This window comes from Phascolarctos cinereus, unplaced genomic scaffold (genome assembly GCF_003287225.1).
Source record: "Phascolarctos cinereus isolate Bilbo 61053 unplaced genomic scaffold, phaCin_HiC Scaffold_1;HRSCAF=81, whole genome shotgun sequence".
Lineage (NCBI taxonomy): Eukaryota > Metazoa > Chordata > Mammalia > Diprotodontia > Phascolarctidae > Phascolarctos > Phascolarctos cinereus.
In genome coordinates, this window is record NW_027555514.1 from 208,892,154 (window position 1) to 208,915,339 (window position 23,186).

A 23,186-nucleotide genomic window follows, 5' to 3' on the forward strand; every position below is an offset into this window, starting at 1 on the left:
GATACATATTGTAAGAGATGAACTCTCAGAGGTGAAGCCTCCTCAAAAGGTCAATAATTTTTGATTATTATTTTCAAAATCCTCCCCTGCTCAGACTCTGTTTTTAAGCATGTAACACAGAGAATAAGCCCCGCCCCACCCCCAACCTGAGGCTCGGTCCTGGGCTTCCCGTCTCTTTCCTTGTCTTTGAATTTGGGGCCTGGAATATAAGCCCCACCTCCCAGTTAGACTGTAAGCCTACCCCCCGTTAAGGGGGTAAGGGATAGTGGTGGGTGGAGACTTGTTTTGCGAAGTGGGCGGAAACTTTGCGTGGGGGGCGGAGATTAGCTTTTATAAGGCAGCCTGTGTATGCGGTCTTTCTCTCTCCATGTCTATCCAAGGAGCAGACAGCCATCTCCCAAGATAAAGATAACCTTTGCTTTCCACCTTGAGAAGTCTCTGAGTTTAATTTGAGTTAGGATCGCTGTCACGCACAGCATCTTTATCTTCCTTCCCACAGGTAATGGAAAATTTAACCTCTGCCTTTTCTTTCTTTTTAAATTACATTAATTTGTTTTTTTATATTTTTAAGGAAATTTTATTGACATATTTTATTTACTTGCATTACCATACCTTCTACCAGTTTCCCTCTTCCTTCTCTCCCATATAACAAATAGTATTGTTTTTCTTTCTTTTATTTGGGGCGGGGTGGTCAGGCAGTGGGGTTAAGTGACTTGCCCAGGGTCATACAGCAAGTAAGTGTTATGTGTCTGAGGACACATTTGAACTTGGGTCCTCCTGACTCCAGGGCCGGTGCTCTATCCACTTAGCTGCCCCCAAATAGTTTTTTTTTTTTTAAGAAAAAAAGGATGAGGAAATAAGCAGCATAGCCAATCAATACATAAAAAAAGTCTGAAAATACGTGCAATGTGTAAGACTTGGGGACCTCTTGCTATTAATTTCTCTTATTCATTTCTGAATATCTTTCCTTGCCTCCCCTTCTAACAAAGATTTTAAAATAAAAAGGGAAGGTAGTAGAATATTAATGGACTTATCCTACTATGAGCTAAGCACTGGGGATACAAAAATAAATCGTGAAGCAACCCTTATACACAAGTTTACATTCTAAGAGAGGGGAGAGGGACAGTAAGTATATACATGTGTGTATACATAATAAATAGAAATGAATACAAGTTTTTTGGGGAGGCAGGGTACTAGCAACTGGGGAGATCAGGAAAGGCTTCATTTGTGTGGTTGTAGGAAACCTATAATTGATTTGATCTTGTAAAAGATTCTGTGAGGGGTACATAAGGAGGGCATGGAGGACAGAGATGATACAGCTGGAGTATCATGTGTAACTTTTGTTTGCTTATAGTAAATTTCTGAGAAGTCCAAATTTTTCAGAAAAGTAAGGAGGGAAAAAGGCTAAATGACTGACTCTGACTTGCAAATTCACTTTTAATAATAACAATTACATTTATAGCACCTCTTTGTGGTGGCTAAGAACAGGAAATACAGGGTGCCCATCCACTGAGAACAGCTAAACAAGTTGTATGATTGTAATGTAATTATGGTGCTATAAGAAATGATAAGCAGAATAATTTCAGAAAACTGAGCTTATATGAATTGATACAAAGTGAAGTGAGTAGAACCAGGATAATAATGTACACAGTAACAGCAATATTCACAGCAAACACCTGTGAATGATTTTAGCTACTCTCAGCAATACAATGATCCAAGGCAATCCCAAAGGATTCATGATGAAAAACGTATCTGCTGTTATAAAGATGACCCCAGACTCAGTTCCAAAGTTCTCAGATTTTTTATTAAGTTTCAGTGAGTACTTTCGATTCTCGCGGGAAGCAGGCAGGAGGGAGAGAAATGCACTCAGCAAAAGAAGCCAGAGCAAACTTTATAGTTGTGGATCAGGATTGGTCCTAATCCTTCTGGGTTATAATCTTCCTTATATGCCCCACCCCTAACATACATTATGTGCCTAGAATTGTGTCCTCCCCCGCCCCTTCCCCATGGAGAAGTTAGCCTGTCTGTGCCGATTTCTTATCTACCTATGTGGAAACTTAACTTTCATTTCTCACAATTCCTACTTTTTTTTTTTTAAGTAAAGATTTGGTTTCCACAACTTCCTAATCTCCTTATCCTCTAATCTCCTTAACATGATGTCACATTCTCCATCACTGGGCAAAGTCTCATTAATACATAAGGTATCATCATCCACTGTGGGTCCTATTAGGATAATCTTTGGGGGGGGGGGGTGTCTCAATCTACTGTTGTACCAGTCCCCTAGTGCATGGAACTATACAACATCCTACAGCCGTTAATATTCCTGAACAGATACAGCCGTTCTTTTCCATTTGCCAAACCAGGATTCTAACTATCCCTTTAATCACTTATGTAAGAGTTCCCTGCCAACTCGTCAGCTAAAGTGGTTTAAGGAAGATCTGAATGGGAGTGGCCAGTAAACTGGGGTGAACAGAACTGCTGATGGGGATGGGATCTAGACCCCCAGAAAGGAAAAACCCTGGACTTCACCACAAGGCCAAATCTCTGACTTCTCCTGAGGCTATAATCCCACCAACTGGCCTTTCCTTGTGGCTACCCGCAATGTCCCCTCTATTATCTTCCCTCCCTATGGCCTCTGGCCATTTCCAACACTTACTCCTAGCTCCATTGTCCAGGTCCCAGCAGTTTGGTTCACCCCAGTTTACTGTCTACTCCTATCCAGATCTTCTTAGGCTTCTCCTTCTGTCACCCCAAACTACTTGGCCTCTCCTAGATTCCCCCCCCACAGTCTTTCTGTATATAAGGTCCATCTTATCTTCATTAAGGTGTTCAGATTACTTAAGAACCTAGTAGATAGCTTACAAATGTTCAGATTCCTTAATCTGGCCAATATGGTGGGTCTTTAATAAACCTTGTCTTTGGCTGAAAGAAGGCTTGGGTGGAATTCATTTGGACAGGATCCCTGTTTCGTGATTTTGGGGTCTAGTACCCGTAAACCTCTAGATCTCAAAAGGGCTATGGGAAAACAGTACATTGATGTACTGTAGGGTTTCCTGTAAAAAGGTATAATCATTGTGGAAAGCAATTTTGAATTAATTATACCTATACAGTGAAGGGAACAGAAAGAGCAGAATAATTTATACTATAACTTCAACATTACAAAAACAAATAATTTTGAATACTTTTATAATGATGAATGAAATAAACAGAACCAGGTAAACAATTATTCAATAAGAACATTATAAAGACAGTTTTGAAAGCTATAAGAACGAATGATAAACCACTATGACTCTAGACATAGAAGTGATAGATTTAGGGCACAGAATAGGACATATTTTTAATACAGCCGATGAGGGAATTTGTTTTGTTTGCATATTTGATAAAAAGGATTTTTTTTCTTTTTCAATAGGATAGAGAGTAAGGAGAGAAAATAAATTTCTATTAATTAAAAGAGGAGGTGCTACAGATATGGAAATGTGGTATGCACTTTCAGATGAGGTCACTGCATTTTTAGTTTCTTAATTATTTTACTTTGTAACAAGACTCTTGGTAGAAAGGAGATAGTCTGTAAAAGTTTGTAGCATAAAAACAACACATTATCAAAAAAAAAACAAATTTTGTGGGATTTTTTTAAATAGGAAAGAAAAAAGATGATGGACCAGATGGCTTCTCAACCACCTCCACTGTCACATAACAAGTGCATATCTTAGGTGAGTAATATACTTTTGTGGCTTTATGACCCACATCTTTGCTTTCCTCCAATTAAAAAAAACTAGTGTATCAGTTACTCTGTCAAGTGCCTCCCTTCAAATGCAGAAACTTTATAAACTTATGAAGAATGAAATAAGCAGAACCAAGAGAAAAATTATTTATATTATTATAAAGTTGGAAACCTTTAAGAACCATGATTAGTACAGGAAGATCACAAGCAATCTGTTGTAATTTCCTGGGTCTGGCAAAAGTTAGCTTTGAATAATAGAATCCAAACAGCCTAAGTCTTCTAGGATTTAGGAATCAAAATGCCAAACCATTCAGTTATAAACTGGCCACTCCCAATATGTACAACTGGATTAGCTCGCCAGGGATAGTGTTCACAGACAGGTTTTTTTAAATGGCTTTGAGGAATTTTGCTGTTAATGTTTAAGGTAACTTCTTTAAAAATAACTAGTTCAATCTTTTTCAAAAACTCAATACATGAGCTCTCTCAAACAGTCTGTTTAGATTAGGTGATTATGAAAAACCTTCATTTCAACAGCTTTAAAACAGTCCCTACAAGCTACCAACTACTCCAAATTCCCCCTTTCACTTTTTCTAGTTCCATCCATTTAGGAAACAAAAGTTCTACTGTATTTGGTGACCCTTGAAAAAGATTCCTCAAAATGGCCATTTTTGTTCCATGAGTAGTCTGTAAGTATAAGTAAACTGGCATCCTATCCTACATCATTTCTTTCTCTCTTGATTTTTAGAAATTGAAGCTACTTAAGAAATTATAGGATATATTATCAGAATTTCTAAATGTATTCACTATGTGCCTATATATCTGACATAGGGGAACCAGGCCAGGAAAGCTCTTAACATTACAGTTTTTAAAGACTTTTGAGTACACCTCATCTGGTCTCCTTATATATAAGAAAGGCCAGGGATTTTCCCAAAGTCATGGACTTGGATATTTACCACTCAGTAAACAAAGCAGTGTTCAGTTGAATTCAACTTAGTAAACATTAAATACCTACTGGGTGCAAGAGATAGTGCTGTGTGGACTCTGGGGATGAAAAGATAAAAATGAAAGAATTTCTGTCCACAAGAAACTTAAATTTGAGGAGGATGGAAGTGGAGAGAATACAGTATGCATATAAATAAATGTAAATCAATGAGAGAGAGTCCATTAATAATTTGAAGAATGAGTAAAAGGTTCATAGTGAAGGCAGAACCTGATTTGAACCTTCAAATATAAGAATTCTGGGAGGTGGATGAAGAAAATGGAAGGTCTTTCAAGCCTAGGCTTGTGAAATGTACCGAGGCAGGAAATGAGATGTTGAGTCTAGAGGATGGCTGGTAGCCCAGTCTCACTGAAGCACAAAATACACAAATGGGAATGATATGAAATAAGACTACAAAGGAAGGAGGGAGAAAGAAAGCTGGCCTTGGAGTAAAAAAAGGACCTAATGCCAAGTCCTGCCAGTTGGCTATGGGATTCTGGGCAAGTCATTTAACCTTTCAGTGCTTTAAGAATCTCATGAACTCTGTAAATTTCAGAGGAAATGCCAATAAACTTGCAATGGTAAAGGGAGTTTCCTTACCTAGAAGTTTCCTCTGCCAGTGAAATCACAGGTCCAATCCCTCTGAAACTCAAAATATTCACTTGATAGCTATATCAAAAACTTCACTGGGAGAGAAATTGAAGTGGGGAAATTAGGCGGTTATTATGATATAGAAGATTAAAAGATTTTGGAATGGTAGAATTGTCCATTAGGTTAATAATTTCTCTTTTGAAAAATACATTAAGTTGCTTAGTTAATATAATTTAGTTATAATTTTTTGTAAAAAAAGACATTAGAAAAGGATTTTGAGGATCTACCATGTGCAAGACACCATGCTGAGCTCACAGTCAGGGACATTTCAATAGAAACCAAAGCAATATGATGGCTGATGGACCTTTTAAAAGTAATAAATTGAAATCAACATTATACTCAATTAGTCTACATATAATCTAATGCCAGCCCCAGATTCTTACCAGATTTCAGACTTATGGGCATAATGTTTGATTGGTTATTCTAGACAAACAATTCATACCATCAAGTCAATTCAAATTGCATTTATGAAGCATTTTCTAAATACAAGGCATACTCTTTTTTTTTTTCTTTTTGGCCCAGGGTCACACATCTAAGTAAGTGTCAAATGAGGCCGCATTTGGACTCGGGTCCTCCTGACTATAAGGCCAGAGCTCTATCTACTGTGCCACCTCGCTGCCCCCTCAAAGCACATCTTTATCAGAAGACTTTGTAGGGGCTTATCTCCCCTTCTACCCCTCAACCTTTTTAGCCTTCAAGTAAGATGTCATCAGAGGGGTAAGGGAATGACATAATTAGATACAAAAGCCTCAGTTTCCTTATCTGTGAAAGGAGTTTTGACTAGATAGCCTCCACAGTCTTGGCCAGCTCTATCTAGGGTTCTATCAACAGTTTTCTAATTGAAGTTCCTTAATTTCAACAAACCTTAAGCCCCAACAGAAAACAAAGTATAGTGCAGTGACTAGAGCACTGGCCCTGGAGTCAGGAGGGCCTGAGTTCAAATCCAGCCTCAGACACTTGACACTAGCTGCATGACCTGCATGACCACGTAAGTCACTTAACCCTATTGCTTAGCCAAAAAACAAAAACCCAAAGTGTTGTTACAAAAAGCCCCAAGTTATTTATAACAAATAATAAAAATAATAAATACTTTCACTGAATACAGCACCTAGCAAGAGTAGTGCTTTGAAGTGATCTGGCCATGGTGGTAGAAAGGAAAGAAAATAGGAGGAATATGCATAAAGTTTGGAAAATCATGAAGATAATTTTGCAATACCCAATTACAATTCCCTGACAGGGAAGGGAAATTACACAGGCAATAGTTAGCAGCTATCAATTTTTTTAAAAAGCCCTAGGCTAATAAAGGAATTCCCTCATAAGATAAGCCAACTGTCAGCTATACAAATCCATTTTAAGACTATTAATCATTTACTAATCAGGATCTTTAGAATTGCAAGTTTTCCCTCTACACTAACCAGGGATTCCTTCTATGGTATCCCTGACAGGCAGTCATCCAAATCTCCACTTGAATAATCTCCAATGAAGGGAAACTCCCTACCTAATAAGGTAGTATAACCCATAACTGCAGCTGTAATTGTTAGAAAGTTCCTTCTTGTGCTGGGTCAAAATGTACCTTTCATGTAATCTCTGGAGGAACACAGTCCACTCATAGGTGTGCAAAGATCACCTAGATTTGGAGCCAAAAGGTTTCCTCCTTCTACTTGTAAAATTGATTTCCTAACCCTAATTTATTACTACTAAGTTTCATCTTGTCAGTTTCCAGTTAGTTTGCTGTCTCATGATAATTTAAAATATTGATTTTGTTAGGGAACATTTTTTAGCTTCCCAGTCCTATGTTATCTACAAAATTGATCACACAAATCCTTATTATTCACTGTAGAATTTACAGAACTAAAACATAGGATGTCAGGTAAAAAAGGAACACAACAAAATCATTACCAAATATCAAACTATTTTTATAACTAGCAACACATTGTTCCATAGTCTAAAATATTTCCTGGGATCACTATCATAGACACAGAAAACAAAACAAAAAACACACACACAAAGAAAAGGCATATTTTCAAGTCAGCACCAAGCAGTTATTAAAAAGCATCTTACATAACAGGACAAGAAAGAACCCAAAAGACAAAGTGAGTTTTAAATGGCTATAAGAGACAGTTTGAGGGCAAGAATTAAAAAAAAAGGCAAAAAAAAGCAGAAACAGTCTCAGATCTTAAAGCACTTTTTGCTATCTTTTGCCTCACAGGTAAATTCAAATTCTTTTTAGGTTGCAAAAGTTCTGTTTTATCTGAGTTTCATCATATCATGGAGACAACATACCTAATGCCAATGAATATCAGTCACCTCCAATGCTTCTTTCTAAATGTGTGTATTCTCAATTATTACTAACATCCTTGTCCAGTCAATCAACAACTTTTACTGGGTACCCACTATGTGCCCAACACTGTACTGGATATTTACTCAAAGCTAAGAAGAGGCCATAACATAGTTTCTATTAGGCAGACAATTTTTGGCCCTAATCTGGACCAATACAGATACGTCAAGGAATATCTAAAGACTTTGCAGTGACAGAATCAAAGACCTTAACGTTTACAGAGAACTCAGAATCCCTATCCTATCTACAAGGTGTTTTGAGAATCTCAAAACACTACATGAATACAAACTATTATTACAATTATGAATCTCATCTCTGGCATCTGCAACAAGTGGTCATTTAGCTCCTGCCAAATACTTCTAATGATAGGGAATTCACTCCCTCCTGAGGCATCCCATTCCTTTTTTTGGACAGATCTAATTGCTAAAATGTTTTTCCAATGTTGATCCAAAGCTTGACCTCATTTAATTTGCACTAGTCTGAACCCTGACCACTTTACAATCAAGCAGAACAATTCTAATTTCTCTCCTGCAAAAAATAGATTGAATGGATCTGCCCTAAGCCAGACCTAGGTAAAAAAAGCTGAATGAGGTATGCCATGGGCACAACTGGCTCTTTTTTTCTTGAAAACAAATATATGAGCCAAGAAGAGCCTATGATAAAAATGCAAATGTAACCTTTGCTATATGGATGATATATGGTTAAAATATCTGCATCAGAGGTCCTAGGCTTAAATCCCAGTTTTGCCACATGCCTTGTGTGACCTTGAGCAAATATTTTAAATACCTCTAGACTCCATTTTTCCTCATTTGAAAAATCAAAGAGTCACACTAGATAATGTCTAAGGGTACTTCTAGATTTAAAAATATGATACCTAGGACTACAGGATGAAACACAAAAGAACAGAAAATGAGTGGGGGTGGGAAGGGAAGGGCCAGTGAGAATCCAAGCTCATCCATGTCAGGACATTTTACTACCTGCTATTACTGATTTTTGTCTCTGCCTTTGTTTATTCTCTGCTTAGTTGCTTTCTCTATTGAGCAACCATTACTTCATAGGATCACAGATTCAGAGATCATCTACTCCCTCATTTTTACAGAAGAGGAAACTAAGATCCAAAAACCCTCATGGTAAAAGCACAATAAATCAACAAACACTTTTGAAGGACCCACTGTGTGCCAGGGACTAGCCAGAAGAAAGTAAAAAACTAAATAGCCCCCACCACAGAAGGGCTTACATTTTAGGTGACGCAGTGTATAGAGAGTACTTGAACTGGAGTCAGAAAGACTTTTGAGTTCATAACCAGTCTCAGATACTTGCTAGCTGTGTGACCCTGGGCAAGTCACTTAACCCTATTGCCTAGCCAAAAATAAATAAACAAATAAATAAATAAATGCTAGCTATAGCAATAAGACAAGAAGAAATTCAAAAATAAGAATGAGAACTGAGGAAAATCCAGCAAGAAGGGATAAGAATGAAATGCAGAATGTTCCAGGTTGGACATCTGTAGCTTATGTGGGGAAAAAGTAGAAGAGCAAAAAATTCAGGGATTCAAAAACAATGCTCTGTTAATCTGCCACTTCAGTGAGGTACCATTTAATCATCCCAAAACTAAACTATCAGACATAGCTGGAAGGTAATTTTTGATGATGTGCATGGACATCAAGTCCTTAAAAAAAAAAAGTGCACAGCTCCAAGTTAACATGTTTTCAAACTGAACTATACTAGTAAAAAACCTCAATTTGTCCCTCTCAGAACTAAATTTAGGGAGATAAGTAGGATTTAAGCAGAGTTAGATATGATGGACCTCTGGAAAAAACTGAATGGCAATAGGAGGAAGCATACCTTTTTCACAGCTGTACACGGCCCCTTCAAAAAAAAGTAACCACGGGCATAAAAATGTCATAAAACAAATGCAGAAAAGCAGAAATATTAGGTGCACCCTTTAATGCAATAAATTCAATGAAGTGCTATGGAAGAATAAATTAAAAATTAGCTAGAAACTAAATGTAATTATAAAGAATAAGTGGGTCAAAAAACATCACAGAAACCACCAATAATTTCCTTAAAGATAGTGACAACAGTGTGATAACATAACAATTTGTGGGATGCAGGCAAAGCAGTACTTTGGAGAAATTTTATATATCTAAAAACTTACAATCAATAAGAGAAAAAGCAGATCAATGAATTGAGCATACAGGTTTAAAAAAAAGGTAGAAAAAGAACAAATTAAAAATCCCCACTTAAACACCAAAATAACAATTTTAAAAACTAAAGGAGATTAATGAAAGTAAAAGAAAAAAAACTTTGAAAATAAAATTAAAAGCTGATTGTATTTTTAAAAGTCAACAAAATAGATATTGGTTAACTTGATTTAAAAAAGAAAAATTACCAGCATCAAAAATGAAAACGGTATATAATATATCACCAATTAAAGCAACTGTAAGGAGCTAATTTGCCCAATTATATGCCAATAAATCTAAGTGAAACTGGTGAATATTTACAAAAAAACATGAAATCCCACATTAACAGAAGAGGAAACAATTAAATAACCATGTCTTAGAAAAAGAAATCAAATAATATATTCCCTAAGAAACAAATTCCCAGGACCAGATGAACTTCAATTCAACTAAAAATTAAAGGGAAATTCCAATACTATACAAACTATTTGAAAAACAGGCAAAGGAGTCTTACCAAATTCCTTTTACAATACCAATATGATTTTGATACATAGACCAGGAAGAACAAAACCAAAGGAAACTATAGACCAATTTCCCTAATGAATATTTTAAATAATAATTTAAATAATTTTAAATAATGAAAAATTTTAAATAAAATACTAGCAAGGAGATCACAGCAATATATCACAAAGTTCATACATTAGCACCAGGTGGGATTTATGCCAGGAATGCAGGGCTGGTTAGGAATGCTATCAGCTTAACTGATATTATTGATATTGATAACAAGAATCATTTGTGTCAATAAATGCAGAAAAGGCATTTGACAAAATACAACATCAATTCCTATTTTAAAATTCTACAAAAAACGTGAATTAAAAGTTTCTTAAAATGATAAATACTATCTAAAACATTAAGCATTACCTAGAAGCCTTCCCAACAAGGTCAGGGTTGAAGCAAGAATGTCCATTTTTAATATTGTATTGGAAATTCTAGCTATATATAATACACAATATAATATACAATATACTGTATTTTATATATTACAACATGACCTATATTTATAAGACAAATTCAAGAATAAGAATGGGAAACAAGTAAAACCCCAAACAATCAATTAAAATACTAGTTGAAACAATTAACAACTAGCAAAGTTGCACGACATAAAATAAATACCCAATAAAATAATTACCCATAAATCATCAGCATTTCTACATAAAACCCAGCAAGAAGAGACAAAGTGAAATTACATTTAAAATAACTTACAAATTCCTTGGGAGTCTTATCTGCCAAGAGACACCTAGGAACTATATAAACTAAACTATAAATTACAAAAGACTTCACAGAAAGACAAATATAAATGATTGAAGAAATAATTAGTTACTCATGGGTAGGCTGAGTCATATAATAAAAACATATACCTAAATTAATTATTCAGTGCCATAAAAATCAAATTACCAAAGACTTATCTTATAGAATTAGAAAAAAACGACAACTAATCTGAAAAGAACAAAGCTCAAGAATATCAAGGCAATCCATGGAGGGCAGCCTAACAGTACCAGATTTCAAACTACATTACAAAGCAGTATAGTCTTGGCTAAAAAATAGAGTGGCTGAGTGGAATAGATTAGATACAGACATAAATAAAAATATTTTTAGCATTTGAGAAACCCTAGGTGGTGGCAGTAGATAAGGAAGATTCTTCCAGAGTTCAAACCTGGCCTCAGAAACTTACTGTGTGATCCTGGAACTCTGATTGCCTCAGTTTCCTCATCTGAAATGAATAATGATATGGCAAACCGCTTTGGTATCTTTGACAAGAAAACACCAAAAGGGGTCACAGAGTCAGACATGACTGAATACTACTATTTTTTTTCCCACTTTAATTTCCTTGTTTTTTTACAACATGACTAATATGGAAATATTAGCTGCATGACTTCACATGGGTAATATGTATCACATTGCTTGCCTTCTTAATGGGTGAGGGAAGGAGAAAATTTGGAACGCAAAATTTTTAAAAACTGATGTTTAAAACTAAAAACCCTGAAACTAGATTATATGCTATCACGAGTATGTTCTTTTTAGTAAATTTATTTACATAGTACTCTAAAAAGTTTGCAAACCATCTACATTTAAAGGATATCTCAAAACTCTCAGCAGTTTTAAACTAAGGTGCTATGATCTTCCCCATTTTATACATATGAAAACAAGCTGAAAGAGGTTATTATATATAACTTGTCTAGTGGCATATGGCTGTGTTTGAGAGGAAGTTCCACCCCATGTTCTGCTGACTCCAAGATCAATCCACTATACCAAACTCTCAAATACTTTCTAGACACCTTCTAGAAACCTAGTCTAAGTACTGGGGATACATAGAAGGTGAAAGATAGTCCTCCTTCTCAAAGACCACATAATCTAATGGGGTAAAAAACATGCAAGTAACTATAAACAAAACAAAATACCTATAGGATAAACTGGAAGTGATTAACACAGAATGAAGGTATTAGAATTAGAAGGGAGGCAGAGATAAGAATGGCGAATATTCCAAGCATGGAGTACAACCAGTGAAAATTCCTGAAATCAGGAGATATGGTATCTTGTTGGAGGAACAACAACAAGGCCACTGCCACTGGATTAAAAAGTATATATCAAGAAATGTAAAGCACAGTAAGAGGAAGGGGTGGGTAAGTGGAGGTGTGGATTGACAAATTTTTTTACTTGATCTGGAGGTGACAGGGAGCCATTGGAGTTTACAGAGTAGGGGTGGGAGGGACATAGGTGGGAAGAACCTGCAATTCAGAAAGTTCACTTCGACAGCAGAGTAGAACCACTGGAATTTTTTGAATGTGAGTAGGTGGGTAACATTCAGATGTGTTTCTAGCAAGCTTAATTTCACAACTAAACAGAATGAACCAGAGTTGGGAGAGACTTAAGGTAGGGAGACCAACCTTAATGCCAATACACTGGGTGTGAGATGATGAGAGCTTGGTGGTGGCAGTATCAGAGAAGATAAAGGGGAATATGCAAAAAATGTTACATTGGCAAAATATTTCATATAAGGTATGGGGAATGTGGGGGCCGGGTGAAAGAGATGGTATCTAGGTTACAAGCCCAAATGGCTTCGAGGACAGTGGTGCCCTTGACAGTAAGTTTGGAAGACAGAAGGGTTTAGGGGAAATGAAAATGAATTCAGTACATCCAGTTCAAGAGGTCAAATTGACAGTTCAAATGTTTCTAACCCTATATGGTATTTCTTTTTTCTTTAACAGCTACTGAAGCCACGACTGATTTGTTTTCCCCCTTGACAGGGAAAAAAAGATTTCCCAATCCTGACCTATGCATATGGTCCAAACAATAACCTGGAGACAGCTTTCACTCACGTGTAGTGGAATGGGAAGTGCTGAATTTAAGGCAGGTGACCTCAAGTTTGGATTCTGCCTCTGTTACTTGTTTATTTTCAGCCTAGGTGGGAGCAATATGATGGAACCTTGGGGGACATTAAAAAATGGCACACTTAAAACTTTAAAGGACTTGATAATAGGCATCAAAAATGAAATCACAACTAAGACGGTTTAGTTTATGGAATGTTTATAAAAGCATCTAGAAAACGGTCCTCTTCAGCTTTGGGGAGTTTGTTCAGATTGAAAAATTATGAGTTCAGTCACAATCACTCAGAACAATTCCTAACAGACTGGAATCTCCGCCTAACTTTACATTTAATATCTTCCTGTATGAGAGACCTATGGCCTTTTTGTGGTTGAGGGAAAATTCACTGTACTGGAAACATTTGGGTAATGAAGCAGCAGATGGACAGGGACAGAAAACTGAGAGGGGAAGTTTGGTAAACACCTTTTCTTGGGGCTTCCCTCTAGTTGTGTCTTCTGCTTTGAGATGCCTACGAACTTGATGACTCTTCCAAATACTACTTCTCTGCTATAGCTGGATCCTCCCTTTGCTTCTTAGGAGAGTGCTAGAACCTCCCCAGACCCTCAGAATTGCTGCCCGTGCTTTAAGTTTTGAGCCTGGGTTACAGCACTACAATGTAATTACTGACTTGGAAGCATGTGCTGCCAAATGAAGGAACTGAAATGGGGAGAAGAAACTTTCACGTCAATGTGTCATTTTCAAAATTTCAAACTCTTTAAACTTGGGAATCACTTATTCCAATAAGTGCAGTTAGTGGTCCTAATTTAGTGAACTGACCTTTTAAAGACCCTTCCAGGATCCCATGAATAAATAATTGCTTGCCCTCAAGAAGCTTACATACAATTCAAGAATATAGAATAAAATTTGGCCACTGCATAGGAGGAGTACACAAGAGTGCAACAAAACATGACATCAGAGACAGGAAAGATAATTTGCTATGCATTGTAAGGGATAGGCAACAGGATAAATCCTGCAAAATAAAAAAGAAAGTGTCCTCTGGAGTCATCTTAAATTCTTCATTCCCTCTTATGTCCTCTGGCACTGCTACCATCCTGGTTCCAGCCCTTATTATCTCACGCTGCAATAATCTGCTGGTTGGTTTCACTACCTTAACTCTTCCTTCATAAACTGGAGTTTTCCTACTTTTCTTCTCTACATATTCTGTGATGCAGTGAAGCTTGGCTGTTTCTCAAACATAATTCTCCATCTCCTGACTCCAAGCAGTTTTACTGGCTTTTCTCCCCATGCATGGAATTTTCTCTTCTCATATCTGCTTCCTGTTTTGCCTGGCTCCTTCAAGTCACAGCCAAAGTCCGACCTTTCTCTGGGTAGCTAGGTGGCACAGTGGATTCAGGAGGATCCGAGTTTAAATATGGCCTCAGATACTTAACTAGCCAGTGTGACTGTGAGCAAGTCATTTAACCCCAACTGCCTGCCTCCCAACCCCTGCCCCCAAAAGCTTTTTTTCAATCTTCCATTATCTTCGCTCACTGTTTCCATGCTGTCTGCTCCTGATAGGGCCTTTTTTGTATTTCTAACAGTTAGGACAATGTCTGGCCATAGCAGTTGTTTGTTGACTAACTGAACCTCAGTTCAGGAAGACATGGGTTCTAGTCATGGCAGAGCCATGACATGTACTCAGAAAAGTCCTTTAGGCTCAGTTTTTTAATCTGCAAAATGGGGTTATCACCATCAACCCAGCCTTCTCGATGGAGTTTTTGAAGAGATAATCCAATTAAAACACCAAAATCTGGCTGTGGCCCACTTTTTAAGACAAGATATCATCAATGAAGGAAGCAATTGGGTTGGAAAGAAGTGTGACATTGAAGTGAGGAACTAGCCTGATAATTGTTACCAGGAAGTGAGAATCTTGATAGTGGAAGGGAGACTGAAAATGGCAGTGAGGAATAATGGAGCCAGGTCTCTGTGAATGCTAGAAAATGTAAAGAGTGAAAAAGTTTGATGAAAGGAAATGTGATAATGATGAGGGCACAGAGGAAGAAGCAGGCAGATCTGGAGTGGGGCGTGGGAGTGAGATAAAGAAGAATGGAAGTTTCAGAATCATTAGTACAAGGGGGGGGTAAGAATATGCTAAATATGCTACGTGAATAAACCAAGGAAAGAAGAGACAGGCAGGTGAGGCCTCAAAAAGATGACCTAATAGAGATGTTCTGTGATGGAGCTCGCGATGGCTGGGGTCTTGCTGGAAGCTGCAACCTGAAACGTAGGTGGAGGTATTACTACCCCTCAGTCACAAATTAGGATCAAGTTCAAGACAGCTAGAGGTAGCAAATGAAATGGTAACACATTGAACTGACACTGATCAGAATCATGATGCAGAAGCGCACAAACCAAGAAAAGCTAAAATCATTCCCCAGGCCTACATGACAGGCTTCCTTCCAGGGTTGGATAAAGAATTTAACAAGGTATGTTTAGGGATACTCATAGTTTCTTTTTCACATACAAAGTTATCAATTAAAAAGCGTAAGAATGATGCGTGAAGTTCTAATGGGCAAACTCACAAAATCAGAAGGATGGATTTTATTGTCATAAATATTTAAAGACAACAGGTTTGTGAAGACAATTACTTTTGATGTTCACAACTTCAAACAGTTTGAAAAGTAATTCATAAACTCCCCTGGCTTCATAAAACACTTGGGAAAATAATGGCAAAGTATTACAGGATCCTTTTTGGATGTTGAAATCACCTGTTCTGCCTCAGTTTCCCATCTGTAAAATGAGGAAAACTCCCAAAGTTGTGAGGATCAAAGAAGAAATATCTATTACTGAAGATTGTGAGCTTCTTGAATGCAGGGACTGTTTAATTTTTTTTTCTGTATCCCCAGAACTGAAATGTTACATTTACAGCTTGAGGTTCAAGGGAGCTGCTGGGGGGAGAAAATAAAACAGCAGTCTTCTTAAGGATTATTTGGGTAGAAAAATGTTTTCTGTAAGGGTTAGGGGTTTTTTTGGTTTTATTAACCCCCATAGCTTCTCTTCACAGAAATCCAAAAGAATATATCTTAAAGTCTACAGGATTATGAATGTCAAAAGAAACACTTTAGGCCCTATTTTAGGACTCCTTTACCTACAATTCTTGATGACTTTGTCATTAAAAATCAAAATAAGCTTTTTACTTTTCAGTGACACAAGAAAAGGAATAATTCAAAGTAAGAAACTGCCGATTTCTTCCCGAATTGAATCTATGAATCCATCGATTTTGAGATATGGCCCAATTTCACTTTGGTTCACATGATATCAGGACTTATTTATGCTCTTCCATGTTCACTCTTCATGACCTCGTTTGGAGCTTTCCTGGCAAAGATTGATTCACTTGCAATTTCCCAAATGAGGAAACTAGGCAAACAGGCGCAAAAATTTAACTTGGGAAAATGAGTCCTGCTGACTCCAGTCCTTGCACTGCACCACCTCACTGCCACTTACATGAAACTGACTTATGAATCTGAGGGTTGAAAAAAATTGAAATTTTTCTGATGCTTTTAAAAGTGGGAGTGGGACAAGAAGCCTTCATCCCCCTACTCTGGAGCAGAGACACATTCACTTAACCACATAATATTTGTACAAAGCAACATGCCATTTATGTAGCCACTTTTGAAATTGGAAGTTTTAGTGAATGGTGGGACAAGTTCATGGGCAACTAAACCTTCAAGCAACATATCCAAATTATATCAGTAACCTCATCACAAACCAAGGCAACTTTTTTGGTGTTTGATGTTTTCAAGCAGCATTTTTCGTTTAGAAGTGCTTTGTCACAAGATCGTAAGAGAGAACCAGAATTTAATTTTATTAACTTTGCTTTTTTTTTGTTTTCCAATACAGCAAGCGGTCTTACCCATCACAATTTCAATGTTTACCTGATAGCATTTCTCATTTTCCCCAAACTCAACTCACTTGAATTTCAGTAAGAATCTTTTGTTGTAGATCTAAGTTGAACTCATAGCCACATTATTCCCACATGTTCCTGGTAATGGACACAAGACCAAAATTAGCCACTTCCTACCACCAAGTGAAAACAATTCGGTCTTCAGCATGAGAGGAAGGAACACTAACCACCAATTCACTCTCCTGCTGAATGATTTCAATTAAATGATTATAAATAATGCAAAGACTCAGCAGAAAATGGGTTCAAATTTAGCACATCACTGGGCCTCATTTTCCTCACCTATAAACTGGGTGATAAAATGCCCAAAGTTATCTATCTCACAAAAGTGTTCCTAGCAACAAGCAAAAATCTTCTAACTTTCATTAAAACAGTAATCAATCACTACTTCAGAAGCCTGATGATGAAAGATACCTAGAACAAGTTCTGAGTCAATGTGTTGATTTGTTTTACTTGATTATACTTATTTCTTGGAAGGGATGAGTTACTGGGGCAGTTAGGGTTGGGTGCTGGTAAGGAAGATTCATCTTCCTGAGTTCAAATCTGGCCTCAGATACTTATTAGCTGTGTGACTCTGTGCAAGTTTCCTCATCTGTAAAATGGGCTGGAGAAGGAAATGGCAACCCCAAATCAGATCACAAAGAGTTAAAAACAACTGAATAACAAATGTGTCAGTGTATAGTGATAGGCGCACACACAATAAAATGCTTTAAATATACAGAAGAAAAAAATAGCACATTTTATGTCCACTCTGAACTTAAAACATGAAGCAACATAATTCTGACAGTAAGGCATTTCTTATTTTTCCTAAACTTAACTCATTCAGGTTGCAAAGAGGCAATCTGGATTCAATAAATAAGTCCAATTTATTCATTTAAATTGAAGGGTCTTAGAATTTTTTAAGCAAAACCTGCCATTTCCTTCCCCGCTGGTAAATGAAACAGCTCTCTCTTCAAAATGAAAGGAAGAGACTGACTAGTGAAGATCGTCTGGGATGGTATAGGGACAGTACTGCTAGACACAAAATAATCGATGCTATGTCCTTCTACCAGTTTTTCATAGCTCAACAGCACCACAGTTCTTGCTTCCTTGGGTTGCCATGGTAACCAACAGTCCCAGAACTTAGCCCTGTGACAGTTGGACTTGGGAGCTCTTTTTTGGAGTCTCAGATCCAACAGTTTCTGTTCCTGATGTGGTTTCCCATATAGGAAGAAGGGCTGTCACACACTCAGTAGCCTCCTTTGCCTGCAAGGACAAACTCGGTCATGGGAAGCATGAGAATTGGATGATCACTCAAGAATAGGAGCAAAGTATCAGCAACTTTCTGCTGTTTCTTCAGATGAGGAAGATCTGAAAGACCAGACCCAGGCTCTGACCCTTTAAACACTATGTCCTCCCAGAGTGATGGCACAGACACAGAGATTAGCAGCTCCGAGTCCAATAGCCTCTCTGTAGGCTATTTTCCTTCACAGGAACAGTCTCTCACAGGGTGATTCCATCCATTTCCTCCCACCCAGACAAAGGAGCATGGCTAACCAAAAGCACAGGGAGACCAAAGGAAGACATAGCCAAGTTCAGACGAGCCCAGAACAATTTTCCACAGTTTTTCCAACCCTAGCATGGGATATTGATCTGGGCCCTGACCAAGCAGACAGAGAAAATAACTGGGCAGTCATGAAGCAGTCATGAAGCGAGAACAAAATACACACCGACTACAGGGTAGCTAGACTGTTTTGCTCAAAAGCTGGAAACAGATAGTCTTATCCCTGGATCACTTCCAAAACAAGATTCCCAGATCACCACAGTTTCCCTTCTAGAAACCACTAAAACCACCACTAAGTCCATCCAAGATGAGAATATGCCTCCAAACTTTCTAACTGTTCAACTGGCAGAAGATATACAACCAGCCATGCCACAGGAGTACCAGCTCAGAGCAACAAAAGAGGTTAAGTATACATAATACTCTGTGGATGTTGCATTGGGAAATCACTTTCCAAAAGACTACCAAGCAAGAGGAAGGGAGGGAGGTGGAGAGGACAAAATGAAGGGATGCTGTGGGAAAGCCCAAAACTGAGCCTTAGATAGAACATACTAGAACTGCTGAAGCAGTTTGGGATGGTAGGAAAGTTTTTTTGAAGGAAAAAGATTATCCTTCAAAGTAGAAGAGAGTATGAAGACAACGGGGAGTAGAGGGAAAATCACAGGGAAATAAATATGAACTAGGCAATTCTTACGGGATTAAATATTAAAATGATGGACCAAACACTATGTAAATTTCCTCCTCTCTAATGAGGCAAGAGGAAAGTCATTCTTTTCCATGTTAGTTGGCGTAACCCCTCATTTCCTTGGCAGAAGGAGACTTGGCAGTACAGGAAGGAGACAGCAAGCTATGAGAATAACAGAGCAAGCTCTGGAGAATCTTCTTTGCTACCCACAGGAAAGAGGGAGGATGACCAGCCTCCACCTTCCCCAGGTATACAGTCGCTGTGCTGTTTAAACATAAGCCGGTTTCTTCCGATGGTTAAGGGAACAAGTCACTTCCTCCTCACTCTCAGCAAGGGAGTAGTCCCAAAACAAGGCCACCGAGGGCACAAAACTGCAAGTCCCAAAAAGACATCGCTCATAGAGAGAAAGGAGAGTCCAACCCCAGGACACTCCAAAATCTACTGACCCAAAGCCTGAACTTTGTAATAGCTAACAGTGAATTAGCGTCCAATTTTTCCCATTCCTCTCCAACTTCTTCCCACTTCCTCTCCAACATTTATCAATTTCCTTTTCTGTTGTATTAGCCAATCTGATAGATGTGAAGTTATTTTAATTTGTATTTCTCTAATCAATAGTGATTTAGAGCATTTTTTCTTATGACTATAGATACCTTTAATTTCTTTATCTGAAAACTGTTCATATTCTTTGACCATTTATCATTTGGTAAATGGCTTGTATTCTTATAAATTTGACAAATGAAGCCTTTATCAGAGACATTTGCTGTAAAAGTTGGTTCGCAGCTTTCTGCTTTCCTTCTAATCTCAGCTGCATTGCTTTTGTTTGTGCAAAACCTTTTAAATTCAATATAATAAAAATTATCTTTTTTACATTTTTCAATGCTCTCTGGCTCTCATTTGGTCATCAGTTCTTCCCTTTTCCATAGATCTGACAAGAAAACTATTCCTTGCTCTCATAATTTGTTTATGGTATCATCTTTTATGCCTAAATCATGTATTCATTTTGACCGTATCTTGGTCTATACCTACTTTATGCCGTATTGTTCTCAAATTTTCCCAACAGTTTTTGACAAATAGTGAGTTCTTGTCACAAAAGCTGGGGTCTTTGTTTTTATAAAACAGTAGGTTACTATGGTCACTCTGTCTATTCCACTGATCCACCACTCTGTTTCTTAGCCAGTACCAGATAGTTTTAATGATTGCTGCTTCATAACAAAGTTTGAGATCTAATACTTCTAGGCCATCTTCTTTTGTATTTTTTTTCCATTAATTCCCTTGATATTCTTAACCTTTTGTTCTTCTAGATGAATTTTGTTATTTTTTTCTAGCTTTATAAAATAGCATTATCTATGAGATAATTATTTGGTAGTTTGATGGTATGGCACTGAATAAATAAATTAGTTTAGGCAGAATTGTCATTTTTATAATATTGGCTCAGCCTATCCAGAAGTAATTGATATTTTTCCAACTGTTTAGATCTAACTTTATTTGTGTGAAAAGTATTTTGTAATTGCGTTCATATAGTTCCTGGCAGGTAGAGTCCCAAGTATTTTCTGCTGTCTACAGTTATTTTAATTGGAATTTCTCTTTCTATCTCTTACTCCTGGCTTTTGTTGGTAATACATAGAAATACTAGTGATCCATATCATTTTATATCCTGCAACCGTTGATTCTCAAAGTACACCATCACGTCATCTGCAAAGAGTGACAGTTTTGTTTCCTCATTGCATATTTTCGTTCCTTCAATTTATTTTTCTTCTCTTATTGCTATAGCTAACATTCCTAGTACACTACAGAACAATGGTGATGTTGAATGGTTTGACACCAAAATGGATATGATTATCAGTAGAAATGACATTAAAGAATATGCATTGCCATTTGTTGTGCCTCTGTTCCCTAAGTGTCAGAGGATCTTTTTATCTTACATGAAGCTGAAACCTCTCGTATTTGTTACATCCACCATCAGAATGTACCTTGAAAGCAGAGACTGTCTTGCTTTTCAATTTGTATCCCTACCATTTAGTACAGTGCTTGGCACATAGGAAGCACTTAATAAATGCTTTATTCATTCATTCCATAACTAAAGTCATGATTAACAAAATTAAAATTGTAAGGAGATGAAGGAGTTTTAAATGTCATCCTCTTGTATACTCAATTCATTACAAAGGCAAATTAAATTAGCACATTTCAAATTGGCAAAATTCAAACACATTGCCAAACTACAACAGGAGCCCTGGTATTTGGTTGCATTTCTGACATATTTAGCAGCCTTGTATAAACCTGCTTAACAGGAGTCAACCAGTCTCTCAAGATTCAAGTGTTCATCTTAGCAGAATTGTATGACCAGAATGCTGGCAATTCTCTTAATACTGCTCTTAACCATATGGACACTGAGAGATGGCCTTCAAGGTCCTTGCACTGAAGAAGTTCAACTTGACAAAGTTCATGCTACTTGACCTGGGCTCCTGAAGAGTCAGACCTTGGCTAATTCCATTTAGAGCCTCTTAATGAGACAGTTAAGTAGAGTAAAGGAGAGCACACTTAACTTGGAGTCATGAAAACCCAAGTCCATATTCTGCCTCAGTCACTTCCTGGCTGTGTGATATAGAACAAGCCATTAAACCTCTCTCATTCTCAGCTTCCTCATCTGTAGAACAGGGTGAAATTGTATCTGCCCCACAGGATTGTTGTGAGTGAAGATCAAAGGAAGTAGTTGAAAGAAAGCACTTTGCAAAACGCAAAGTGCCAGTGTCCTTGTTCTCATTGAGAAGCCTCACACTGGTACAACATCTCAGCTCAACAGGTGGCTGGATTTCCTCTTCATAGCTTGACTTTCAACTGCCAGGCATAGTTTCTCTTAAATTTGATCTGGGAAAGTCCACTCTTTGTATGAGATAAAGCATAATCCCATTTTAGCACTTGGTTTAATATATCAATTTATTATTTATTAATTATATTATTAGTACATGAAGTGCCAAAATGGGACTATACTTTGTTATTACATCTGTTAATTATCCTTTACTCTCTTTGATTACAAGGAGAAGCAGGGGAAGGGGACCAAACTCTCCCTAAGACATGAAGTGCTTTGCATTTATAATTTGCTATCAGTTAGGCTTTTGGGACTATCCAAAAAACTTTAGTCTTCTATTACAAGCACAAAAATATTTCAATATTTAGAACTTTACATCAACTAAAATGATCCAAAAGTCACCCATAATAATACTATAAAAAAGGCTGGCATCATATATAGCTGTTTAAACTAGCCACATGTTAATTAAAATGTTAGTTAACAATCCACACTCTATAAAGATGAGGGAGTAACAAACAGTAGCATAAGCTAAATAATAATAGGGCTGGGACAAATAAATATAAGAATTTAAATTTTGTTTATATTTAGGATGAGGATCAATAAAAATTAACTAGCTGTATAGTTCTGGAAAAATCACTTTAACCTAGTTGGACCTCTCAGTATTCTACCCTTTAAAATGAGGGGATAGAGGGGTAGCTAGGTGGTACAGTGGATAGAGCACTGGCCCTGAAGTCAGGAGGACCTGAGTTCAAATCGGCCTCAGACCAAACACTTCACACTTACTAGCTGGTGTGACCCTGGGCAAGTCACTTGACCCCAACTGCCTAAAAAAATAATAATAAAACAAAAATGAAGGGATAGGACTAAATAATTTCTGGAAAGCAATTTGGAACAGTACTCCAAAACTCAATAAAGCATGCTTTGACCAACGTGTGCCACTACTAGGCCTAGATCTCAAAAAG

At 37.3% G+C, this 23,186-nt stretch overlaps 2 protein-coding genes and 1 long non-coding RNA gene across 11 annotated transcripts in view; 2 read left to right on the forward strand and 1 right to left on the reverse strand.

The window, feature by feature from the left end:
* Window positions 1–23,186, reverse strand: part of PPFIBP1 (PPFIB scaffold protein 1) — a 205,792-nt gene that overhangs the window by 106,022 nt on the left and 76,584 nt on the right. Inside the window, exon 3 of one of the 9 annotated variants that reach the window (XM_078156747.1) lies at window positions 11,602–11,677. The exons of the other annotated variants lie outside the window; for them this stretch is intronic. The gene's annotated coding sequence lies outside the window, so the exon portion shown is untranslated. The remainder of the gene's footprint in view (window positions 1–11,601; window positions 11,678–23,186) is intronic. 9 annotated transcript variants of the gene reach the window in all.
* LOC110201477 (uncharacterized) lies at window positions 375–13,477 on the forward strand. The gene is made up of 3 exons (XR_002322507.2): window positions 375–499; window positions 3,639–3,710; window positions 13,136–13,477. It is a non-coding gene; the product is annotated as an uncharacterized LOC110201477 (long non-coding RNA).
* On the forward strand, window positions 15,459–19,891 carry CUNH12orf71 (chromosome unknown C12orf71 homolog). The gene is given in 6 exon segments (XM_020977218.1): window positions 15,459–15,516; window positions 18,538–18,673; window positions 18,675–18,879; window positions 18,938–19,138; window positions 19,546–19,707; window positions 19,709–19,891. Coding segments are annotated over 6 exon segments (945 nt in total).